The sequence below is a fragment of the Aethalodelphis obliquidens genome, unplaced genomic scaffold, assembly GCF_003676395.1.
Source record: "Aethalodelphis obliquidens isolate GAN/ISIS:26980383/991018 unplaced genomic scaffold, ASM367639v1 scaffold26, whole genome shotgun sequence".
Taxonomy (NCBI): Eukaryota; Metazoa; Chordata; class Mammalia; order Artiodactyla; family Delphinidae; genus Aethalodelphis; species Aethalodelphis obliquidens.
This window is the reverse complement of record NW_020837970.1, coordinates 17189850-17209973: the sequence shown is the minus strand read 5'-3', so window position 1 is coordinate 17209973 and position 20124 is coordinate 17189850. Positions and strand designations below refer to the sequence as shown.

General features: G+C 39.7%; 1 protein-coding gene across 4 annotated transcripts in view; it reads left to right on the top strand.

Annotated features, from left to right (window-relative positions):
• Positions 1-3167, top strand: part of UACA (uveal autoantigen with coiled-coil domains and ankyrin repeats) — a 99944-nt gene extending 96777 nt beyond the window's left edge. For all 4 annotated transcript variants that reach the window (XM_027123490.1, XM_027123489.1, XM_027123487.1 and 1 more), the window contains one exon: positions 1435-3167. In XM_027123490.1, the coding sequence (XP_026979291.1) occupies positions 1435-1506 (72 nt within the window). In that variant the 3' untranslated portion in view covers positions 1507-3167. The remainder of the gene's footprint in view (positions 1-1434) is intronic.
• The last annotated feature ends 16957 nt before the right edge of the window (positions 3168-20124 follow it).

The window sequence follows — 20124 nt, the reverse complement described above, 5'->3', positions numbered from 1 at the left end:
GAGGGTGAGGAACTCACTTGGCTCTGATACTGGCCAAGGGGGGAACAGCATACTCTTGCTGAAAGACTGCAAACTGACAAGGCTTTCAACTTTTTTTCATGTATGCTTCTGAAATTCAAAATTATTTTCCACTGACTCCTAATGAAACATAACAAAAGCAATTGGCATCTGAAATAGTCTTGCCTTCTGGCATCATAAAGTTAACTAAGAAATTCAGTTTAGTCAACTATGGCTAATGTTTGGAATTTAAACATCCTGCTGTTATAGAAACAGATTTTGGAAGCAAAACTTTTTATATTAATAGGAACTGTTATGCTGAAACCCATTCAAGTGCTCAAGCAAAGAAAAAGGGAAGGGGGGGTGTTTTAAGCCCACCATACTGACTTGCATTTAATCAACCTCTTGCCGTCTTTTTAACTTTAAAGTGTCTCTTTCTAAATTTAAGCGGATAAACATTCATGTAAAAAGGTCTCAACCTAACCAGTAAAGGAGGAAATGCAAATAAACAAGGAGGTACCATTTTTCAATTCTGGGATGGGCAAATTTTACACAAGATGATAGTCTGTAGCATTGGCCAGGGCATTGTGGGAAATGGGCATTTATACCCTGCTGGTGGGAGTGTAAATCGTTATTATCTCTATACAGGGATATTTGTAGTACTTAGCAAAATTTAAAAATTGAGTCTGCTTTTTTGGCCTAGCAATTTCTTCCCTAGGAATCTGCCCATAAAGATTGGAAACCCCATAAGTGCCCATCATTAGGAGGATGAATAAAGAAATTATGATACATCCATACAGTGGAATATTACACAACAATTTAAAATAATTAAGGCAGGGAATTCCCTGGCGGTCCAGTGGTTAAGACTCGGGCTTTCACTGCCGTGGACCTGGGTTCGATCCCTGGTTGGGGAACTAGGATCCCACAAGCCACGCGGTGTGACCAATCAATCAATAAAATAATTAAGGCAATAACTAGGTGAAAGGGCAAGTTGCAAAATAATATATATGATCCTATTTATGTAAAAAAGATAAATATGGGTATTTTTCATTAGTTACTTTTCTAATAAAAAAAAATAAAACTCAGCAGAAGCAAAAAAAAATTTCCTTTTAGTTTACTTTGCTCATCTGTAACTTATGCTACCCCTATCATCTGAGCCATTATGTAAAAAAAAGAAAGAGGTTTGTCCGTCTCTTCTCTGATAATAGATGTTAAGAGCAACTGATGTGCACTACTTTTAAATTGATTTTCTCTATTTCTATGATAGAGCTCTACTCTGTTTTCCAATAAAACCTTTAGAATATCACCACGATGGTGAGGATTTAGCATTTGGTGAATCACAACCAACAAGGTTCTATTATAAAGCCCTTGTCTTTAGAATTTGTGTGTAAATGAAGATGACATAAAATATTTCTCCCCTTTCTTCTTTCTCCCAAGGGTCACATGGATGAAGATGTGCAGGCGGCCTTACTCCAGATCATACAGATGCGGCAAGGGCTTGTGTGCTAGCATCAGCACCCACCAGCCGATGCTGGCTTTCCCTGCTGGTGCTGAGCATTCTGTGTGCAACTCCATGGCCTTTCTGGACCTCACTTTCCCTCAGCTTTCCCTGCTGGTGCTAGTATAATTAAAATAAAGTATATTTTGATCCATTAGTAGGTTTTTAACTTAGACAAATACGTTACTGAGTTTTTCAATATCAGTTCAAATCTTATATTCTTTATACGTTAATTTTACAATTAGATAAACAACATAACACTTAGCCTTGGATTGGCTACTTATTTTTAATTGATTGAGTACTCAATAAAACATGAGTCATATGAGTGGGTCCATATGAAGAGGGATTAGGCTGAAATAATTATTAAAGTTTTCTTCCAGAGAAATTAATTGGGTTGGTAGCAACTTTTAAGTGGATCAAGAGATCTTTCAGATGTTCAGTCAAGCCATGAGACCTAATGCAGTTTCAAGGAATGCATGGTAACTTGGCTGGCCAAGTTCCATTTTTATTAAAGTAACTTAATGAGTGCTTTTGACTTCTTTTGGAGGTACAGATATTTTTTCTCTCTACACTAGTAAGTATTATGCCTTTTAAAATAAATTTCTTTTCACAAATGGTTTGCAGTGCTAAATTACATTTAGGCTAAGAACAGGCAAGGGTGGAATATATCAGGAATTTATAATAAAATTTCCTCATAATCTCCGCAGCGGTATCTTAATTTTCACTTGTAATGACTTTTCTTTTTACAGTATGAAGAGAACTATGATAAATGGTATACTGGATTTTTCAAAGTGTCAAAAATGTTAGACTTTTTTTAGTAATTACTCTGACATTTGCTACTGTAGTAGCAAAGCACTCATTATATATTCATCCTCCAAATGTTTTGTACTTATTTATAGGAAAATTGCACTAATGAGATTAATAATGTGAAATGCATTTTTTTTTGCAAAATTAGCATTAGAAAATTGATTTTAGAAGACAGATCTTTAAGGTTTTAGACAAAAGTGCAATAACATTGTAAACTGTAAGAATATAGATAGCAAGAAAATAATGAAATTGGGCATGTTTATAGTAAATATTATAACCAACCATTTTTATTAACTACATCTCATTAAGGAAAGTTTATATGTTTTGTTATTTTATTAATATTTTATTTACAGTTCAGATTGAAAATGACTAATTTGACTGTTAGCAAATAAACTAAACAAATGAATCATTGCAGCCAAGCTTTTTAAATTGCAAAATGTGCCTTAGCAGTAATCTTTGAGCATCCTGAACCAGATTTTTGATCCCATTTTTGTGTAATAACAAGGACAAAGAACCATCAAAATATCAATAACTTATTCCACCAAAGAATAAGCCATTGTGTTTCTTCAGTATAGAAACAGAAGCGAAAAGTCAGAAACGGATTTCTTTTGAATTCTTTAGGTAGGTATATACAATAAACAATGTTTGGATTCTTTAATTTTTATATTTAATGTTGTCCTTCAGCATGAGCTCTGTGTCATGAGTTTTAGGTCACCTATTGAAGCTCTAGAGTAGAGAAGTTCTTAACTGAATACTTACATTTCAGTGTTATATTTTCCTTATTAGGGGTGGGAAGGGAACCCCTATATGGGTTTATATATGTTTTATTTTGTCTTCAACCATCAATAAAATGTTTTCTGTGAAATATTGTTTTGAACATCTTGTAAGAGATTTACACGGTAAACCAGTCCATTTGCTATTTTTGGAGAATTTGGGGGAGAGAATGATAGAATGCAAAGTATAGATGATGACACCCATTTTCAGTTAGCTATGTAGAATGCAATATCAAGTAACCTTGAATTAATCCCATTTTCTCATTCAGTCACCTTTGGGTCAAAGGCAGAGCTTGCATGTACAACACTGAAGGCGAAAGCTTCTTAGATAGTTAACAAATGGAACATGCACAATGGGTGATGCTGGTTTCTTTGCTATTCTGTATTCAGGAAGACTATGAAGTCTGAACTTAGGCCAAGAGGAAAATCAGTTGTCTAAGATGTGAGTGCTGTCTGAAAGAATCACTGAATTCCTTTTGGAGCGCAGTCCTTTGTTGAAAGCTTTATTACTATTGGTTGCTTGTTTTTTTTTTCTTATCATTCCCGCTTCATCAGAAAATCTCATTCCTTTTGATAGAGGGTCAGTGTTATAAAGAACTATTAAAATAAAATCAAATATTAATGCAATGAACATCTTAAAATTTAATAATACAGTGACTCTAATCACTAGCTACACCTGTGCTATTCTAAAATTCCAGATGAATTTAGCTTAATCTTTCTTATAGCTTGTTTTTTATTTAAACCTTTCCTCTTGACCCTAACCAACATTATACAGTTTAAATTTTTCTATTATTCTAAATGCATTGGATAATCGCTGCTTTAAAAATCTTGTAGCTTTAGAACATGAGCACATTTTCCCCCCAGTGTTATCCAGTTTTCTTCTAACAAGGACCTAAATATTGTTCTCATACACGAGCTTCTTATCTACTGAGAACGTGGTTCATGTTTTCAGTCCACTTGTTTCAAAGAAGAAAAGGGAAGAGTTTCAAATTAATTTTTGGTGTCCATGATGACTAGATACATCAGTGCCTGCTTACACTAATGCCAAGTGGGAAGTAGTAGTGGTTACAAGCTTCTTTTGACATCTGCTTCACCATGGTGGAAGAAAACTGCTTCTTGATGCCTCTTTATTTTCCTCGTCACTGGATTCTGCAACCTTGTGGTGATCCTTTTTCATCTTACAAGTTCTGTGCATCAAAGTCATGGCAGTACCTCTGGCACCAAAATAAGGATTGAAAGGGAATTGCCTGTGATAATCATGCAAAATGTGGTTGCACATGTCTGGCAGGGGAAGAAGAACCTGGACCTTATTCCTGGCTGCTAAATGTTGTGAATAAATTTCAGAGAGGAAAAAAACAATTATTATGAGTAATTTTCCGAAAGAGAAAAAAAGCAAATGGCACCATAAAATATATCGTGCACAAAATGTAAAATGGAAAATACATATTTCAGCTCCCATTTCATTCAGTGATGTCTCCAACTAAACTGGATTTAAGACTTTGTTATTGGAAATTAAATTCTTCCCTGTGTTTTGGTCTTGGCTGTTTGAAACAAGACTGTCTATACTAGCCTCTCCAGGTAAATACTAACCTGCTTCTTAACGTGGCTTCTGTTTCTTACAGTATATATGGACCTTTGGCTCTTGAGAGTCATGAATGTAGAGATTTAAAGAAAAAAATAAAGAAGAAACTGCAGCAAAGATGGCATTCCAATAAGACTCCCTGGGCAGTGAGAGTGCTTGTATTGAGCATAATAGAGCATGTGGCATCATTTATGCGTTAGAGGGCATTTTCATTATCTGTGCCTGCATGAGCAAACATTGATGATGAATGAATTCAACCAAAAAGAGAAGGTTACAAAAATGTCATATGTAAATTTAAAAAAGCCAAGATTTGTGAGGGTTGCTTCTCCAGTTATAAGTGTGTGTGTATATACACATACATACATCACGTGCATATATATATATAGTGAAATAATAGAAGGGACATCGATAAAAACAATGCCCTTTATAATTGATATTTGGCATCAAGTTTACTTAATGAGCCCAATTTTTATATTTTAAACAGGTTTGCAATTTTTTTTTCAAGGTAACAGAATATTCTGAATTCAGGAAAGAGTTTAGAGAGGTTATTGCCTTCTTAATAATTTAGAGCTTCTATTGCTCTGCCAAGTCAGAAGATTAACATTTAATAGAAGAAAATTATATATCTGTAATTCAGTCATGGCTATAAGATCAGATGGATTTTACATTAAGTGAAAAAGATGTCGAGCATTTAAGGACCATTAAACTACAGGACTCTTTTATTGGGTTTTAAGGCCTCCGAGCCCAGGTCCTGCTGTGAAGAGTATTTATTTTTACATGTACAGAACACACTAAGGATGGGAAAAGGGCATACATTTTAAAAGAAAATAGGCCATGAAAAAGTGTGATTTTCCACATTGTGAACAGCTACCATTCAGATTTAATCTTTTTAAATAATAATTAGTTTTATGCATCATTAAGTAGCTTTCTTACAGGCTGGAAGAATATGGTGAAGTCCACTTTAAAAGTGGTACCTGCAGGAAATCCAAGTAGCTGGGTACCCTCTGTTGACATTTCACTTTGAGGAACCACATTTCTAATAGTTTCCAGGTAGCTCAACATTGTAAAGAACTTAAGTTTGAAAATGCCTTCTCCAGTGGTCCTTAAGGACTATGAAAACAAAAGACCTAGAGAGAAGTGACTTCTAATAAGCGTCTACCTTTTTCTAGTGATGCCCACATTGTCAAGGAAGGACTGGAATTTGACTCTTGAGAAGAACCACTTACCTACGGGGAGAAATTCTGCACCATCCAAAAGTCTGCACCATCCCTTTCATTAAGTGCGTATAACACTTGACATTGTTGCAGTTAAATCATGACAAGCGATATCTTAAATAATATAAACTTTTCTTACTATTTGCATCGTACCTCCTGTCCCATTCCCACCTCCAAAAACTGGGGAAGAATTTTATGTAGGAGTTTAAGAACAAATAGACTCAGGGAGGATGGAGGAAAGGAGTTAATGTAATTTGTAACTTTTTTCCCTACAATGTCCAAACAAATTTTGTGATTTTCTTTCTTGCTATTCTAGGATTTTTTTAATTGCCTTCAACTAAAGTGGCACCTTATGGGCTGTTTCAGAAATTCTCTTTAGGATTTAAAAATGAAGCCGCTTCATATTCAGAGTCTTCCTGCTAAAATCTGTTAAGCCAAAATAAAAATGACTGCTACTTAAAATTTTTCCCCTCTTTGTTGTTGCTACAAAGGTTGTCTCACAGGAGTTGCAAGTTCCCACTCATGCACAATTAAAAACTCTTCTTTGTACAAATGGAGAGAGATGAACAATCACAGGGTTGCCAGCACAAGTCCTAAGGATTGAAGTGTATACGCCTCAATCAAATAAAGAGGGGCTGTTCTGTTGAGCTTGGAGGCTTGTTTTGAGAAAGTGAATTTTTCCAGTTGGCCTTAATCCCTAAGCAGTATAGCTCCTTTAAAGCCATCTTTATTCATTCACACCAATTGACACTTTAAGAAATTCCCCCAGCTACTGTTCATCTAAGTCTAAATATATCTGTTAGAGTCGAATGCATTTAAGAGGATTTGCAATCTGTGATTATCCAAAATACTATTCATTGTCAATATTTTTGGTGTGCCATAGCCAATCTTGTTATTATAATGTACATAGCCACTTAACTGCAGCAAAGCCTGAATACATCACAGCAACTGGAGTAACCTGAGGAGGGCTTGTCTCCAGCTCTGTGCTACCATTCTGGCACAGCTTGTTGTGTGGTTATGAACATCAGAAAGAATCCCTTAATATGCTCTTGCTCTCCTTCCAGACCCTTTTGGGCAATCTCACCCTCTGTGTTCTCTAAGTGGAGAGCAGTTACCAGGACAACAGAGAATTTGAGAAAGATTTAATTGTGATCTGGTGTCTAAGCAGAATAAGGAACTAGTGCCTTGAATTTACATTTTAGGTTCCCAAGGAAATGTCAATATGCATATTTATTATTTTTGCCCTACCTCATTACAAAAAAGATTTTAAGGTGGCTCGCAATTTTCTTCTTAATATGGGTGAGGGAGAGGGGAATGGTAAATACTAAAAGGATAGGAAAAGCAGGCAACAGCTTGGGATCCAGAAAACATGCCATGAATACTGTAATATTCTGCTTACTTTTCTGGAACTGGCCTCAATTTGACTCTACTTTCTACCAGCCAATGCAAAGAAGTGAACATCACATATGTGAGGCACAGCATCCATTAGGAAGAGCACAGTTATTCCTGGTTGTGAAGCCGGCCAGCCTTTCCCCCATGGGTCCAGCACATCATTTCAAACCGGAGTAAAAACTCCCTTTGGGGCACATGCCATGAGATAAACAGGGTGCATCTTCCTAAGTGCTTCCATCGGACTTGATGGTAAGAAACATAAGCTATTTTGTAAATAACTTTTAAATTTTGGAATAATGCGGTGACTAATATGCAGTGACTAAGAGTAAGAATAGTCCACATTTTGGGTCTATTTGGGTCCACGAGGAAGAATTCACTTTTTTCTTTCACCTTATTTTTTTTTATTGTAGTACAGTTGATTTACAATCGTGTGTTAGTTTCAGGTGAATAACATAGTGATTCAGTATTTTTGCAGATTATATTCCTTTATAGATTATTACATGATATTGGGTATAATTCCCTGTGCTATACAGTAAATCCTTGTTGCTTATCTATTTAATACATAGTAGTTTGTATCTGTTAATCCCACACCCCTAATTTTCCCCCACTTTGGTAACCACAAGTTTGTTTTCTGTGTCTGTAAGTCTGTTTCTCTTCTGTATATAGATTTATTTGTATTATTTTCTAGATTCCACGTATAAGTGATATCGAACGGTATTTGTCTTTCTCTGTTTGACCTATTTCACTAAGCATAATATTCTCACTAAGCATACTGTATATGTGTGTCTGTGTATATATATATATACACAGACACACACACACACACATATATACCACATCTTAAAGTAGTCCAATCATCTGTTGGACACTTGGGTTCCTTCCATGTCTTGACTATTGTAAATAGTGCTATTATGAACATTGGGGTGCATGTATCTTTTTGAATTAGAGTTTTCATCTTTTCTGGATATATGCCCAGGAGTGGGATTGCTGGATCATATGGTAGCTCTATTTTAAGTTTTTTAAAGGATCTCCGTAATGTTTTCCATAGGGGCTGCACCAATTTACATTCCCACCAACACTGTAGGAGGGTTCCCTTTTCTCCACACCCTCTCTAACATTTGTTATTTGTAAACTCTTTGACGATGGCCATTCTGACAGGTGGCTCTCATCTTAGTCTTGGTTAACAGATATTTCAAACAAATTTCTAAAGTAGATGTCTGTCTCTGGTATTTTTTGCCTTCCTTTCTGCTCTCTTTGTGCATTCATTACCTGTGTCCCTTCAGGCCTCCTGTGCACTCACCCTAAATCCTCCATTTTTGCACCCCCTTATACAGGCCTACCATAGACTCCTATTTTCCTTGATCTCCCTCACCTCTATTTCAAGATAGGAAATGGCGGAGCTTTCTGAGGCAGGGATTAAAAAAGCAGTATGACCAAATGAATTCATTTGTAAACTACTGATAACATGTTAACTACTGTAAGTGAATTTTTACTGTGAAAAGGTATGTTTAACCTCCAATAATGTATTAATTAGCAGATAATCTTAGAGATAATAATAAAATTAAGGGGTAAAGTCCTATTTTAAGGAAGAGGAAGATAATTTGCCACATGTGGAGGCATCACGGCTGCCTGAGTTATGCTCACCCCATCACAATTCCCTTTAAAGTACTTCTGCTTTTCAGATTCCTACCTCCCTCTCTATTTTTGATGAAAATCTCTAAAAGGTATTATGTAGTAGCCAATTACTGTTCTCTTGACCACCGGCATATGAACCACTTTTCTATGTCTAGGGGATTCTCTGCCTTATGAGTCTTCATGAGATGAAGAGACACCCGCCCACTACAGAGGCTGAAAATGCCAAGTGTTTGCTTTTCCCTGGTGTCCTGGGATGCAGGCACATGACCCAGGGCAGGTCATTTTGCCAACTGTGCCCTTGACTTTGACTAGGGGACTAAGTGACAGTGAGAGGCAGAGGTGGCACTGGTCTGTCTTTCTGGTTGCAGGGACAGTTGGGTTTGCTCCAAGATCAAGTTCTTGGTGCAGAGATAGAAGTGGCCCAAAGATTAGCATCTAATGCTTGATGGGACAACTGCTGTTTTCTCCTCAGATGGACTTTGGAGTGTGATTTGGAAGACTTTTCTGTCCTCTCAGGCCTGAGCCTGGTTTTCCACCTTCTCTATAATTCATTGAGCTACCCAGTGCATTGTTTTATTATTATTTAAAAAAAATTTTAATCCAGTTTTAAGTAAATCCCCTATTTACTTAAAACAGCCAGAATTGGGTTTTATTGCTTGCCATTAAGAACCAGGGCTGATTAAAAAAAAATTTCCCCTTATTTCCAAAGCAAAGTATATTCAATTTGAAAACTTTTAGAAAATACAGACAGAAAAAAGAAAAAAATAATTCACCCCTCCAACCCCCTCCAAACCTAGATATAACCATAGTTAATGCTTGGTTGTGTCTTTTTCAGTACTCTTGTATGTGTCCATTCCAAGGAAGACTATCCTGTAAAGCAATAACAGTACAGAATTTGGGGGCTACTTCCTTCTCTGTCCAGGGAATCCAATAAATAGGCTTCCTACCCTTGTTTTAAGAGCCTGAGGTTAAGAGTGGTTGATTGAATTGGACTTTGTGGGCAAGAATTTCTTTTAATCCTTTAATTTAAGATTACATTTAAATTACAATTAAATTTAAGAATCACCTACAAAAGGATGTTAATTCTTTGCCAAATAGGTTGCAATTTTTTTCCTTCTCATTTTATTTTTCCCTTTAACTTTGTTTTTTTCTCTCATTCACCAGTTTAAATTTTGTATTCAAATTTGTCAATCTTTTGTGGTTTCTGGCATTGATATATCATACCTTAAACATTCTTTCTGAACATATGGATCTATATTTTATGTAGTTCTTTAATTATATTGTTTATATTACATAATCCATTTGGAACTTTTTTAATGCTATCACATGAGGTACAGATTCACTTTAAGTTTTATCCATATTTCTATCCAGTTTGTCTAATTAATTCAATTATCTTTTTTCTTCAATGCAATTTTTTTTTTTTCCACTCAAAAATGTATTAAATTCCTATTTGGATCTATTTTTTTAATCTTCGTTATGTTCCATTGGCCTACCTATCTCTTAGCTCCACTTCAAAAGTCTATATATTCTCTCAAGTTCCAAATCTTCCTGCAATTACTCTTGAAAAAATAAAAGATAATATTGGATAGATAGGCAGGGATTTAGGGGAACCTATTAATTAGGAATTGCCATTATGGAAAACTCTGTTCTTTAATGTGGGCAGGGAATGGAATGCTCTGGTTAATATAGCATTTTGGTAAAGAAGCAAGTGTATTGAAGTAATTTGGCTGGCCTTTGAGAATTCATAGGGCCTGTTAAGACCTGATTGTATCTCAGGATCACCAGCAACATCACAAATACTAATTATCATTATGCTCCAGATGCGCTGATGTGCTCATTAACAGAGCCTGAGCAGAATACTGGATCCAGCAGAGCTGACTGTATTTGCTTTCGGAATGCTGTGAGTGAAGTGAGTGTTAGGGTCCTTGGAGACAGATGGCAAGCCCATCAGTTTGCTATGTGAGTTACCACATCTATACTAAGCTGATGAGTGGACTTTGTGAGCTAGAACTATTACAGAATGGGAACTAAGACAGTGGTAAACAGTTGGTCAGTAATCCATGGAGCCATTTCCCAGGGGAGGGAAAATGTTCTTTCTATCCTACTAGGCTCCAGATAGCTTTCTGGCAGGGGATCCAGAGAACCCACTTGGCTTTTGACAGCACACCACAGAATACCACTTCTTATGTGCAGGTCTTAGAAGGATAATCTGTAAAAGTTCCCCACATTGGTAAGATTGGTTGTATTGGAGGAAAGCCAATGAAAACCCACGCATAGACTGATAAATGAGGGAACCGGGGCATTTGTACTGCAGTGCTTCCCCACCTTTCCCCATAAGGGCGTTCTTCTATCCCAGCCATACTGGGCCGATGTCATTGCCCTCATGGTCCTAGGCTTGCCTGCCTCCTTGCTTTGCCCATCTTATTCCCACCTCTTAAAATGATCTCTCACTCCATTTCTTCCCATTATAATTCACCCAGTTCTTCAGGGAATAACTCAAATCCTACTTCCATGAAGCCTTCCAGGAATTACCTTTTGGAAGAGCTTTTCCTTTTATTCTGAACTCAGAGAAGTTCATCAAACATTTCTTGAGTACTTGCCAGAAAGGCACTGCCCTAGTGTTGGGGAGTATGTTAGTTTCCTAGGGCTGCTGTAACAAGTTACCATAAGCAGTGGCTTAAAACAACAGGTATTTATCTTCTCACAGTTCTGGAAGCCAGAAGTTCAGAATCAGTTTTATTGGTCTTTATCTCCTAAACCATTTATAAGCTACTGGACAGTAGAGGTGCTCAAAAAACTCTCTCCAGCGGTGGCTGCCCCAGCCCAGAGTCTTCCACTTGAATAAGTGAATGTATGAATAAAATAGAAAATTAAAATAACCTAGAGAAAAAGAGATGAGTGAACAAATAACTGTACTTCAAAAATATATTCGCCTTTGCTTACTACATAACCCATTTATATAACATTTCCAAAATGACAAAATTATAGCAATGGGAACAAATCAGTGGTTGCCAGGCGTTGGGCATAGTGGATTATATAACATTTTCAAAGTGACAAAATTATAGCGATGGAGAACACATTAGCGGTCGCCAGGGGTTAGGGCTAGTGGAGGGAGGGGAGTGAGTGTGGCTTTAAAGGGATAGACAAAGGAGATCTTTGGTGATGGAATGCTTCTGTATCTTGACTGCAGTGAAGGTTACAGAGTTACACGAATGTGATGAACACGTGAACATGACCTAGAATTTTACACACATATTGCACTGATATCAAATTCCTGGTTTTGATGCTTTACTATATTTATGTGAAGTGTAACCATTGGAGGAAACTAGGTAAATGAAAATCAAGAGCTCTCTAATATCTTTAAAATTTTCAGTGACTCTATAATTATTTAAAATTTTAAAATGGTAAAAATAAATTCACCTTGTTCCTCAGAAAAATAAGAAATATATGTGGCAAAGTAAAAGTAGTTACATTAGGAAATTGAGGGTTAAGCAAAAGGTGGGGGTAATGTCCTCATATCATAACTAAACCTGGACTGCAAAGTCGGCTTATGAGCTTCCTAAAGTCCAAAGAAAAACATCGATCTGTTAGGGTTTTCTGTGTTTTCCCTTGAGCTACACCTTCTTTAATCTAGAGGACAGCACCTTTAGAACCTGAGTGAATCAAAGAGTTTTTCTGTTCTTTTGTGTTACAATGAAAACATTGAGCAGCGGCCCATATCCTTTCTCTTCTGCATTTGGATGGGGGTGTATTCTAGAGCTTGGTCTGCCCAGTTTACGCCTTGGCTGTGATGGTCAGCAGGAAAAGCCAGGGCGCATGATGGAAAAATGAGCACAGTAGAATTTCCAAAGTGCGAAGTCTGCTGAGATCCTTCTAAAATGCACTGTGTAGGAGAAGAGGTTAATGTCTTGAGGGGAGAACTTAGCTTTAAATGGGTGTCTTTTAGAAATTAGTGGGCTCAGCTGGAAGTTGGGACTTGCCTTTCTATAGAAAGTCTTTTCGTCTTACTGGATGCTCTGTATGTGTATATATATAATCACATTAGATATTATATGTGGGCCCTCCCGGGATGTATTTAATGATGAGAATTTATGAAGTTTTGTGAAATCTACAGATGTAAGCAAAATTTCGCTCTGGCTCCCGAGTATGCCCTTGATTATTGGCTGTGACTGCAGATAAGTAACTTAACCTTAGTATCTAGACCTGAATTGAAAGAGAGATGCTTTGATTATTACAAAAGTACTTCTTGGCACAAAAGTTTTATGAAATTCTACTTCTAGGATGATTGTTGGTTTGTCCTGGCACTTGGACCAATTATGTTCTTACTGCTTTCTCTGAACTATGAACTTCAGAGTTGTTTTTTCTGACACCAAGTTTGGTTGTGTTGTATGTGTGCTTGCATGCATGTCTACAAACCCCTCACCACTGGTGTTAAGGAGTCAGTCCTTGCTTATGTATATTAACAGAGAGGAAAAAGTACAGGGGAGAATCAAGCCACGTTGGTTATAAGAGCTCCGCTCCAGCCTCTACAATGGTGGCTAGGAGACAAGCCATATGAAAGGAGAGATTAAAGGCAGAGAATTCAAAGAGCTCACCAAAGAAGTAGCAAGTTGATGCTGGAAGCAGACTCATTCAAAAAGGATTCCAGAATTGCTCAAAATGGCTCATCATTTCATTTCAACCCACCACGTGGACAGAACTCTGTTAGCGAGTGGCCCTACTTCCTGTGTCATTAGTCCAAAAGTTAGAATGAGACTCTGCTACTTCCCCTTAGAAATTATTTATATTATGTCAACCAAGGGTTTTAGTTACAAGAACAGTTGTCTGGTTTAAGAAGAAAGGTAATTTATTGAAAAAAGTATTAGGAAGCTCATGGAATCACTGGAAAGATGGAAAGACAAAATTTGAAAGCTATGCAGCCAAACCATGTTGCAGAATTGGTTCAGTGGAGAAGCCACTGTTACTATTCCTCAGAGCCAGATCCCAGGCAGGTTTGCATCCTAGCTGCCCCTAATTGTGCTAATTGTGACGGAGGCTGAGTAAGTGAGTTTGGGGCATCATCAGCACCACGTCATACTAAGACGCATGCAGGGGGAGTTTCCCAATTATAGAAATGGTTTCAAATTCTGGGAAGCCAAAAGTCAAACCAACAAAATACAAATATCCACTAACTTCCCTCTGGTGTCCAATACTGTAAAACACTGTTGCAAAGTTATGAGTAAATTCCCCCCAAATTCAACTCTTGTAAAATGTGGAATGTGTGAACGTGAAATAAACTAAATAACTGGGTGAGAGAGCAGAACTAGCTGGATGGCAGTTCTGAGAGTCCCAGTGCTTGATTCAATTAGGGCCAAGTCCCAGCTGCCATATGGTGCCGTTTGGGGCAGCTGTCAGCTCCAGCTTAAGTATCAAGAGAATGATTCTGGATTCTGCAGCAGGCAGGGATTCCAGAACAGTTACAGTGATTCTGAAGCTCTCCTACTTAGCTGGTTCTCATGTCATTGTCCTGACCTGGGGAGAAAACCAGTGATGCAGGAGTACACTGTCCATCTCTCTACTTTACTGTACAGGGTTGCCTGCTCTTCTCCTGCTTAGCTTCATCCTCCTTCCATATTTTTCACGCCTGCTGCAGAAGCAGAAGATAACAAATTAACCCTGCCTCTTTTTGAGCACAGAGCTGGGCAGAGGACTGAGGCAATCACCACTTGTGCTATATCCAGGTTTGCATTAAGAGGTGGTGTGTTATGGGATTTTACCATATCGGTAATATTCCTTCTTTCCACATTTTTGCTTCAAAAACAAAATACAACAAAATAAAACTTCCTCCATCCTAACCCTCATATAATAAAAAAAAATGCATTCATCTGTTTCTCGAGGGGAGTCAACCCAGTGTCTCATAAGAACTGTAACCAGTTCCAAGCCCAAGTCCAGGGTCTCTGAGGATGTCTTCCTCTTCTAGTTTTGTCACAATTTTGTGATCCGACCAAGAAACTAAACTGTACAGTTAACTACTCCCAAGAGTCAGGGGTAATGATAGGAAAGACAAGAAAAATGATGGAAAACTCAAAAATGCATAAAATGGAATGGAAGAAAATATGGATAGATGCTCAAGTCTTAGTTTTTGCAAGTAGGCCCAAGGCCAGAATTGGTGTTTGTGACTTTCCCTCGCCTGCAACATTTAAGATTCCCTTTGCCTTCAGCCAGAACCTCAGCTGGATTATTTAACCAGGAAAGGTGACCAAAACCTTCATTTCTGAGGGCTCTGAGCCCTTGATGACACTGTTTCTAGGGAGTCACTTCTCAGTGGTGTGCTAGATCGATCTGGTACTGGCTCCTGAGAGTGGGTTAATCAACTTTCAGCAATGTTTTGGACCACTTGTTAAACAGAAGCCATTATTAAAAATTAAATTATATAAACTCACGATTAAATAAATTATATTAAAAACAATGTGATAAATCCCCCAAACTCGCCACTTTCTAGTTATTTTGCTATCATCCGTCCTTCTGCGATTATTTCTGTCTTCTGTATGTATGGTAGGAAAACCGTATAATGGTGTGCTACTGTTCATTTTATCCTAACTGCATGTTCATCATGTAGTAATGTCATATTGATAGCTTGAAATTGGCCACAGTAGGAGTTTTTAAGGAAATGGGCAAATACTACAATTCGGTGTCACCGATTCTAGTTTTCACTCGTTTTTACCACCGATCACTGCAGTGTCAAGAGAAGTCCCAGGGGATCTTCTAGGGTGCATCTGTTCTTTCCTCTTCCTGAATTACGTAGTAGCTATGTTACAACACCACAGTAGTATGAGGAGGTGAAATAGCCAAGTCTTTGAAACCTTTGTTTTTGTCTCCTGACTGAAACATTCTTCTCTCAAGATTAGAATCTGAAAACCGACAGAGCACAGAATTATAGGGATGGGAAGCAGAAATTTTGTGAGTCATTCGTTCTGAAAGTGACAAGCAAGCACCTCCACATCCACTGCTTGGTTCCTGGCCCTGTGTCCTGGTTGCTGGTTCAAAGACTATATCATGTACTGTAGATCAATACACTAACCTCAAAGGCGTTGTCTCTCCAGTGGCGCTATAACTTGAGTTTTCCATAGGTGATTATACCATTCTATAAAGCCAGGTGCCCCTGAGTGATTTGGTACATGGTAAAAGCTTTGAATAAGGTCTATCAACCAACTTCCTAATTTTGCAGAAAAATGGGTTCCTTAGGAGCCAGGTGGTCTTTGATAACAAGTCTGTGTAGAAGTTGAGTCCACAGACGGTTGTGCTGGCGGAAGTGTGATGGGCGTGCTGAACCAATCCAAACGCGTTTCAGCGAGGACAAAACACCACCCTCTCCGTGGAGTGCTGTATGAAGCCTGGCTCAGCCACTGCTGGCCAGCTGAGCCCACGAGATCAAGAACTTAGGGATCAGAGCTTTTCAGTCTTTCTTTCAGCTGGTCATTGCTCGTGGAAGGAACCGCCCACCGCATAGGCCTTGAATTCTCAGGCTTTTCGTACTGTTCTCTGATGATGGCTCCCCATGGCCTTCAGTTTGAAATGCAAGTTCCTTAGTATGGTTGTTCTTATTTGGAGCCCCGCCTACCTCTCCAGCTTCACATCTCACCCACCCTTTTTTGCAGCACCTCAGCCCCAGCCAGACTAAGCTACTTGCCGTGTTGAATGCTTTCGTCTCCAACCCCCATCCCAAGCCGCTCTGCCTCCCCTGCTTTTGCACTTGCTCTTGTCCGCCACACACATCCTTTCACGTGTCCTCTGCGTTGGCCCTTTAAGACTTTCCTCTCTTGCTCCCTCTCCCCAAGGGAAATGGATCCTTAAGCACTCATGACCCACCCCTGCAGACCCATCTACCCAACAGGCCTAGAGGACGGAAACGTGAGTTGAATGAGTAACAGACAAGTGTCTGTTGGAGCTGCCCTGGCTTATTTGAGCGCAGACAGTGCAGTGACAGCAGCAGAGCATCCCGGGGCCGATGGGAAGGCAGGGTGGGGCCTGTGGTCAGGGAGAGTGGAGGGCACTTCCTCCCCCCACTTCATGAGCCGGGATACCGCCTTGCTGTGCCATGGTCCAGCAGCAGTGAAAAGCTGGCCTCGGGGCCTGGCCAGGACCCACCTCAGGGAGCTACCACACACCTCATGTAGTCTTTGAAGGCCTCTCAGTAACTCCATGGAGCAAGGTGCACAGCGAAGGTTCACGTGTAAACCCAGAGCTCACACCTCCTACTGCTGGTGTGGGTGTTCAATCTCTCCACAGTCACTTAAGAAGAGTGCGTAATGAGTTTGTGTGGGTAGCGATGAAGTCTTGGAGGCATAAGGGATCCCATCTTTTCTTGAACATGAACAGTCACTGCCAGTTCATTTCACTGGAGGACAGCTCCTCTTACAAAACCTTTTCCTTATTTTAACGAAATCTGCCTTCCCAAGACATCCCCCTGGTGATCCTGAGCCTAAAAACAGTCTATAAAGGTGACTAGAAAATGGCATTACCTTTCTTTTTTTTTTTTTTTTTGACACCCACATTCCATTACTGATTCTTATGGGGCTTATTACCAAGTAAAGCCTCTAGGACTGTTTTCAGATGCAATTAAATCAGGCCTCATAGTGTTATTATGCAGATAGCTGAGAACAAATAAGTAAGGAACTTTACAATTAAACCTACTAAATGTTGTCATGTTGGTTTAGGCCTGGCCTTTCCCCATTGGCCCAGCATTGTAGGAATTAAGCTAGAGTACCAGAGATGTTGCGAGTGGGCAGGAGATGGCAGGAGAGAGCCAGGAACGACCACCGCTGTGGCCTCCAGGACCGTGAGGCTGTGGAGGCCTAGACGCTAGCTGGTGGGGGGAAAACAGGGAACTGGGGCAGAACTGGCCTCTGGGTTGAGGAGCAGGGGGAGGGGTGAGGATGCACGTAAACCCAGAGCAAGGTACCAGAAGAGGAGAGTTTGCAGGTACTGAGAGAGGTGGGCTAAAGGGGGGAAGCAGAATCACGTGCCTGCGGAAGGACTCCTGAGCCCCACGTGGGACATGCAGACTTAGGGATCACCAAAGCCGGCCCCCAGACACAACAACAACCGAAAGGGGCAGCGAGAGGGAAATGGCCAAATAAATCATGTAACCCACATGTGACGGAATATTCTGCCCTGATTAAAAAGGATGTTTCCAAAGAGTTTTAATGGCAGAAAGATGTTTTTCAGTTGAAGCTTAGAGGATACCAATTATGTAGTAAAGATCTGTGGCGTGTGTGTATGTATCCTATATATATGTATGAATGAATAAATATTCTGAACATCCTTCTGTATCGAGAGAGAGAAATCAGTCAAAAAGTTAACATTGCTTATAGTTTCCAAATCTGCCTCAGAGAGCATATGCTACTTTTTAAATTAGAAATTACAGTAAATGTTATCAGAATCTCCAGTTTCCAGGAATTGGGGCATAATGAATAGAGTACAGTGATAGGATCCTTGCTTAACACCTGGAATTCCGAACCTATTGCTCTTAAGGCAGGCATCCATTAGCTATTTACCAAACACTTAGCATGGGCCAGCCACTCTGTTGGGACGCATGGATACAAAGGTGAAGAAACCCCTATTGTGTTGTTAGCTGCAACTATGATAAATAGTATCATAAATTCTTGCACAACACACAGTAAGGGTTAAGGAGCAGACTTCATTGGGAGAAACACACAAAGTAACGATCAGCAAGAAGAGACATGAGGTCCCCATCTTTTCAGCATCCCATGAAGAGGCATGCTGGGCTTGTTAGTCCGATGGAGGGACACTAGAGGAGTGGTCCAGGAAAGCAGTCACCTTTCACCTGGGGACCTGTGGGAGTTTCAGGCAGGACAGACCCTCTTGCTGGAGCAAAGGAGCTTCTGGTCCCATAGGAAGCTGAGAAGAGGAGGCCCCAAAAACCATAGCCCCATAGCCAGCTACTGAGGTCATTTTCACGTGATCCTCCTTGTACCCCCAGGCACTGTCCTTGTTCTTACAAAGCTCACAGCATGCCAGGAAGACAGATATGTATCCAGAAGACCATAGTCCACTGGTAGTTTTAGGTCTTAACCACCATAGAGCTGCCCAGATTCTGCCATGGCCCATCATTTGAGCCTGCCAAGATTTGTTTGAATTGAGTCATTCCAAATTTGCTGGTCCTCACAGCTTTGTGTCATCAGCAGAGTGACAGACATGTTCTCAATGTCTTCATCCCAATGGCCCAAGAAGGCAGCCTCTCAGCAGGCCACCTGGAGGGTCCTCGGGGCTGACTGGGTCTGTGAACGCTCCGCCCCATCAGCCAGGTAGGAATCTGCCCAGAGGTGCTGTCAAGCTCCCTTGCCCCTTCCTTAGCCCTGTGGGAATCCAGACCTCCCCCAGGCTTCTCACGTTCCCCATCCAGCCCCACGTGAGCAGGTTGTCTTCAGGCCCTGTAACCTCCATCCCTTCCTCTCTCCATGCCCACTGCCACTCCACCACCTCAGGCCTCCTTTGTCTCCAGCCTGAACAACCACCATGGTCTCCTAGCTGGTCCCCTGGCTTCTATTTCTTCCTCCTCCTACCCACCTTACATTCTAGAACCGTCGTCTTTGAAACAGGTGTCCAACTGGAATATCATTCAGCAATAAAAAAGAACACACTGCTGATTCATGCTGCCATGTGATGAACCTGGAAACATGATGCTGAGTGAATGGAACCAGAGGCAAAAGACCACACACTCTGTGATTCCATTTATATGAAGCATCTAGAAATAGCAAACGTATAGAAACATAAAGCAGATTAGTGGTTGCCTGGGGCCAGGGGTGGGAATGGGGATTGACTACAAATGCCCACATGGGACTCTTTGAGGTAACAGAAATGTCCTAAAACTGGATTACGGTAATGGTTACACAACTCTGTAAATTTACTGAGAATTATTGAATTGTACACTTAAAAAATCTGACACATATGCAGGGCAAAGGGAGGGATTGATGAGGGTGGACGGGACAGAGGGTTCTGGTGTCCTCTAGAAGGATCCAGAATATTCCACTGTGTTTTTTGTGAGATCATCCAGGTGGCTTTATGAATGAGATTAATGTTATACTAATTCTTTACATGAGAGAAGATTTTTTTAACCATAGAGATAATGAATATATTCTTATTTTAACGAGATCGTTCTGACCATGTTACCATCTGCCTAAAAACTTTCTTAACCCTGTGCCTGTAACACAGAGAGTCAAGGGA